The following is a 6,000-nucleotide window of genomic DNA, read 5'->3' as shown; positions in this document are numbered from 1 at the left end:
CTGGTCTGGCCGGGCCGCTGCCCCGAGCCTGCTGGGCCACTCCCTCCGGGTCTCAGCGCGGTGCTGGGCCCGTCCTGCGGCCTCGGTGACTCCCCCGGGGCCGGCCCGCGACGCTCCCGGCTAGAAACCTCCTCGCTTCGTCGTTGCCGCTGCTGCCTCCCGTCCTGCCCGTCTGCGGACACCGGTTCTGCTGGCTGCCCGTGGGTCCGGGGCCTCAGGGGGGTGTGGGAGCTGCGCGGTGTCGGCAAGGCTGTAACGGGAGACGTTACCTCTGCAGCTGGGGCGTGATGCAGGCTTAGCAAACCATCAGCTACAAAACCGCGTGTTTGTAGTTGGGAAAGTGTTAACTTAGAGGCCTTAACTCATTCTTCGTCCAAACTGATGCGTTTAACGTCTCGGTGGCAGCGTTGGGAACCTTCATCAGGATGTATTTTATTTGCAGTCGTGCTGACTTTGTTTCTTTGGGGGGGGAACGGGGTTACAGTTCTAGCTGAAGAAGCAAACTGATCTACATGTGCTTCACTATCCATTGGAAGAATGACAGATGACAAAGATGTACTTCGAGATGTGTGGTTTGGACGAATACCGACCTGTTTCACTCTGTATCAGGATGAAATAACTGAAAGGGAAGCTGAACCTTACTATGTGAGTATAATGGAGGTAGTCACAGATAGTCCAATGCCATAGTTATGTTTGTTTCCTTCATTCTCATCGTGTGTTCTACTACATGTTGTAAAAAAGAAAAAAGCTCAGCTTTTTTCTTCTTACTCCTGGTACCTTCTGAAAGTAAACTGTATGACCACATTGCATGATTCATCTCTCTTCACCAGTGAGAGAAACTTATTGCAGATAATTAAGATCTTAAAAAAAATATTAAAAAGTCAACAAGTAATTAGGTAAAAGTAGGAGGCTTTTGAGTTTGTATGTACTTGGATAACGACCAGAAGAAGGGAGAAAACTTTTACCTTGCCTTACCTTACTACAGAAATATCTTCAATCAGAGCTTTGTGCAGTCTTAAAGACTATGATCAGTCGCCCATGTAACACAAACTCGTAACCATCACTGGCTCCAGTATTTCTCTTCACAGACAACTTCTGCTTGTTTTTTGTTCTTGAAATGCTAGCAGCCATGAATGATCTAGCTTGGATGGAGGAAGAGCAGCTACAGTGTCTTAACAGTACAGTACCTGAACTGGATTGCTAGCCAATTATAAAAATGAGGATGATGGATGTGTTTGAGTTGAAAACTAGAAGTGCCTTCTGTAATCATGTGGTATTTATTTATAGCATACTCAGCAGTTTTTGTTCTTTTGGCACCTAATAGACGTTTGATTGCGAGAGAATGTTAGCTGATTCAGTAAAACTTAAATTTGAAATGTAACAAGTATGTGGGAGGAAAATCTTGTACTGTGAATTTTTATGTGATTTTTGAAATCCTTGTCATAATCCCGTTCTACTCTTTTTGAAAATGTTACTGGATAAAGATACTATTAAACACAAGAGAAAAATATTTGTATCATCAGTTTCTGATTTACATGTGTATTCAGTGGGGTTTTGAAGCCTAATAAAGCATTAATGCTTTTTGTTCAGTGATGATAGTACTCATCTTTTGCTGTTTTCACCACTGGTAAAACAGAAGCACTTCATATGGTTGAACTATTGCCAAATGCATCTGACCTATTTAGAAATCTCAGACTTTAAATTGTGTGTGTGTGTATATATATATATATATATATATATAGAGAGAGAGAGAGAGTTTAAATATATATGTATATATTGTATAGGAGCTACATGAAAGATATGAGTAAGTATAGAGACATGCAGTCTTGATCTCTTTAACATCAACATGGAAACCGTGAAGCCATGGTATCTTCGTGGTGTGGCTACCTTTCTAAGCCAAGGAGATAGTTTTAACCTGGTGGGGTTTCTTTTATTTAGTCCACTTAAAGTGTGCAGAAAAATTCTCAGGGCTTAATTCTCTATTTCTGCGAAATCTGGTTATTCATGGATCACAATTCAAAAACCTTTTAGCTTCTTCCCTTTTCAGGTCATGTTGGACCTTTGCTTCTTGAAGGGACCAAGAATTTATAATAGCAGAAAGTTAGAATCACAATCAAGGTTTTAAATCATGTTTTCAGAGTGCATTTATGTTAATGTGTTTGTTAAGATCTGGAGTGCATTTCTGAAGCAAGTCTTCATCCTTTCCACTTACTGTGTCCAGATTTACATCACCCAACAAGCAGTCTTACAGCCCACAAGCTGAATCATTTTCATGTGAACCTGAAGCAGATGTGCTTCAGCTGCTAATGGGCATTTAGTGTTTGGGATCAAACTGGAGCTAAATTGAGGTAAAAACCATCAGAATCCTTAAAACTGAAGTAAAAAAGCATATGTAGTGGATATTCCCAGCTCTCGACACCAACTGTTCAGCTTTACGTGTCTTCTCTTATTACACCTCAGTACTTGTTAATATAGGTATGACCCCTATGTTCCAGACTGCCTTCTGTAAATGGGAAGGCTGCATGGGAAGGAAATGCTGGCATTGTTATGTTAACAGGGGAAGAAAGCTTGTGCTCTGAGGAGTGTGCTTTATGAAGATGGAAGAAGATACGGACCTGGAGAGTGAGAGGTTAGAAAAACAAATCTGTGTGGTGGATTTCAGTTTGTTGTGAGTGGTGGGATGGGAGACCTGTATCTGTTAGATGTCTTAGCACAACACAGGGGTGTATGTGTGTATCACATTATGGCACTGCATGGGGGTAGCAGAGCTAATTTAAGATGAGCTTGTATCTATCTTTTGGAAAGAGCAGTGACATCATGACTAAGCAGCTTAGGTAAAACACTGTCCTATTTCTTCCTGTAGTCAGACCAGGTAGTTATGCTGGAAAAGGATATGTCAAAGTTTCTTTGGAGTGTTTCCTGCAGATGCTTGTTTTTGGAGTGAAAACGTAATTAGGAACAGCTAGGGTGAACTACCCTTCTTGCTGAACTATCTGATTTTTCCCTAGTCTTAATATTGTTATGATTTTTATTTTAAAAAGATAAAATGGTGTACTGTGTGCTTCTTTGTGTGAACAACAGTTTGAAGTAAGATGTGTACAGGAAGCAGGGTACTCATTGGCTGAGATTTGTCAGGTGTAAAGAACAAAATTACAGCAGAAGGTAGTCTTAGAATGATACTCTGCCCAAGGGACTAGACTTTACTGCGCACCACTCTTTAAGCTTGCCCAGTGTCAAAAGGGTTGTTTTCTTAGGATGTCTGTAAGAGTGAACAACGTGAAGCCATTCCATGTTAGGATGCTTTGTTTCTTCATACTGGATACACTGGTGATCAGACCAAGTCCAGTTCCTGTTAAATCTAGAATTTTTCAGTTTTATAATCTATTCTGCATGTGGAGTGGTGTGTTGCTTTGCAACAAAACCTGTGGCAGTGGCTAGAGAGGTACTCTTCTTACACTGCTTGCGTGTACTTACATTGCATTAGTTGTTTCTTGCATTTCAGTTAACCTTGGCAGAATGCATTCCTGGTTATTGTGATTAAATACTGTAGCAATGTGCAACATGCAAAAGAAAGGTGTTGCAGTTTGTGTAATCTTGGGGATGGCATGTTCTAGTCTACCAGGATTTATTCTGCCTGGTAATGTATTTGGAGATTGACTTGTTTTCTTAATTTTATAAGAATTCCTAGTGTTATTTATTTGCTCCCCTTCCTCCCCTGCTGTCAGTTTTGTATAGCTATTTTGGTTTAAAGTGAGCAGATATGAATTGTGTGCGTGTTTTTCACGATTTCTTTCAAAGCTATGGCTAGAAATCATGTCAAACCCAGTTGATTATTCTTGTGTCTTAACTAGTACCTGTTTGTTTTAAAAGGATTAAATAATTACCTTGCCTATGGTCATTGACTTAAATATTCACATGTGAATCTGAACTTTAGGGGTTTTTATGTTCAGTGCTATTTTTTAAATTGTTAGTACTGAGCGATTTGTTTATCTTGTCTTCATTACAGTTGCAATGGTTGGTCTGATCCCAAAAGGTCATGAACATCTACTTGGCTTTATACCATGTACTCTTGACTACTTTAAGGGAGTTTATGCCAGCTTCTTGTTTTTATACCGAGTGGGAGAAAGCTTACACAACTGGTTGCTGGAGGGAAAAGCACCCAACCTTACTTAATGTTTCAGGAATCCTTACTTGGTCTTGACACTTAAAAGCAATTCTCCCACTGACTGCTGTAGACTTCCCTTAAGTCTTCTTACAAGTCTGTCCCTTCTAAGGGACAAGGTAGCTGAGGCAGCTCCTTAGCCACAAAGCTCAACTGAAAGTGGGTTTTTCATTCAGGTTTCTTTGTTACACAGCATAGTGAGCAGCAAGCGTTATATTCATCTGCCATTGATCAGTGAGCAGCACGACAGTCAGTTGCCAAACAACTTGGATCACACCTGGGATTCTCTTCTGTTATTTGCTTATGTGTTATACCATGCGCTTTCCTGTGAGTTTCTCTCATACACTATATAAATTGGTAACTCTTGAGTCCATACTAAATATGCACTCAGTCTGTTCGTTAGAAACGTTGATACTACCTTGTCTGCGTATTTGCCTACTCAGTACTGTAGGTTATTTAATTTAAGATGGGCATTCTGTTGTTTAGCGGATTATGTAGCGATTTATCAGTTCTACGTCCAGGTTGAAGTTGTTACATTACTTGCATCATTTGATGTGTTTGTTTTTCATAGCATTGTTCTAACCTTTAGCACTAAATCTGCTGACAGAAGGTTATTTGTCAGAAAAAAAGAAAAAAGGCAATTAAGCATATTTGACCTGGTGGAATGTTTCTCTTGGATTAGTATGTATTGTCATATGATCCTGTAGGTTTTTTCTAAGTTAGGTATTATAGCCCTAAACCAAGAATTACTGTAATCACTGAAGTGCTGCTGAAGGAGTATAGCCTCCTTGGCCTGCATGGACTGGTTTAGGAGTCAGTAGCAAAAGTGTTTGTGGGAGAGGTATTGTTCTAGAGAACATGGCATTGCCTAAAAGGAAGGCTTCTTGCCACATGGCTGAAGTGTTAGAGAAGCTTCTGAGTGTCTAATAGTCTAGAAGGCGAACGGGTGTGTAGAATTATGGTTTTCATATGGAGGCCTTTATAAAACAATTGACATGATTCTGCTGTCAGAGAGATTGACTAAAGTCCAGCATATAGTTAAATACATTAAGGGTTTTTTTCTAAAAAAAATTTTTAGGAAATAGTAGTAGCATTTAAAACCCACAGGATTTTTGGAATAAAAATGTTTCGTGTCAACAGGTGTCCTTCACTGAATGTAGACAGTTGGTGGAGAAGGGGTATTAAAAGGGGTAACAAAATGAAAATGTCTTTAAACTATGCTTTTAAAGGTCTCACTTAACAGATTTAGTATACTTATAAATCTTTGGGATAATTACAGATAGAGAAGTGATAGAATTGGATCTTTTCATGTCACCCATGCAAGGGGAAAACTGTAGCAAGGTAGAAGAGGTGGGAAGACCAAAAAGAGTTCTGTAGGTGCTGCAAATGCTCAGCATCTCCGGAAAACAGGCAGTCCCTGTTAACCTGATTAACTGTTGGGTTTTGTACTCTGGAGAGGTCCATTTGGAGTGCTGGCCACATTCTGTTAAATTCAGTTAAATGCTGTTAGGTTATTGTCTGTGATCTCTAAGTGTGTTGAAATAGAAGTTGTGTTGTTGTTCTACACTACAAACTGAAGTATTTTACAGAGGAAGTTAGTTATGCAGTTTAAGGGGATATGTTAAACACTGTTGCAATCAAAAATGCTTTAATATATTTATCAATTCCTGTATGGCCATGCCACATGCAGCATGCTGAAAATTGGCTTCGGTAGCAATCCAAATGAGTCTCATATTAGACTGTCAGTGTTAATTTAACTGTAAATATCACACAGAAATAATATGGAAGTATTACCAAAAATATTGGGGTTTGATTGTAATAGCCTTGACTATGTTGTC

The 6,000-nt window shown here is 39.6% G+C and overlaps 1 protein-coding gene across 1 annotated transcript in view; it reads left to right on the top strand.

Annotated features, from left to right (window-relative positions):
* Positions 1-6: 6 nt before the first annotated feature.
* The window catches only part of ATG5 (autophagy related 5), an 81,349-nt gene continuing 75,355 nt past the window's right edge, over positions 7-6,000 (top strand). Inside the window, exons 1-2 of the mRNA XM_026845336.1 lie at positions 7-200; positions 485-645. Of these exons, the coding sequence (XP_026701137.1) occupies positions 538-645 (108 nt within the window). The 5' untranslated portion in view covers positions 7-200; positions 485-537. The remainder of the gene's footprint in view (positions 201-484; positions 646-6,000) is intronic.

This window comes from Athene cunicularia, assembly GCF_003259725.1.
Source record: "Athene cunicularia isolate RWA chromosome 3 unlocalized genomic scaffold, athCun1 chr3_part1, whole genome shotgun sequence".
Taxonomy (NCBI): domain Eukaryota; kingdom Metazoa; phylum Chordata; class Aves; order Strigiformes; family Strigidae; genus Athene; species Athene cunicularia.
Note: the sequence above shows the minus strand (reverse complement) of the source record. Positions and strands in the feature narration are given on the sequence as shown.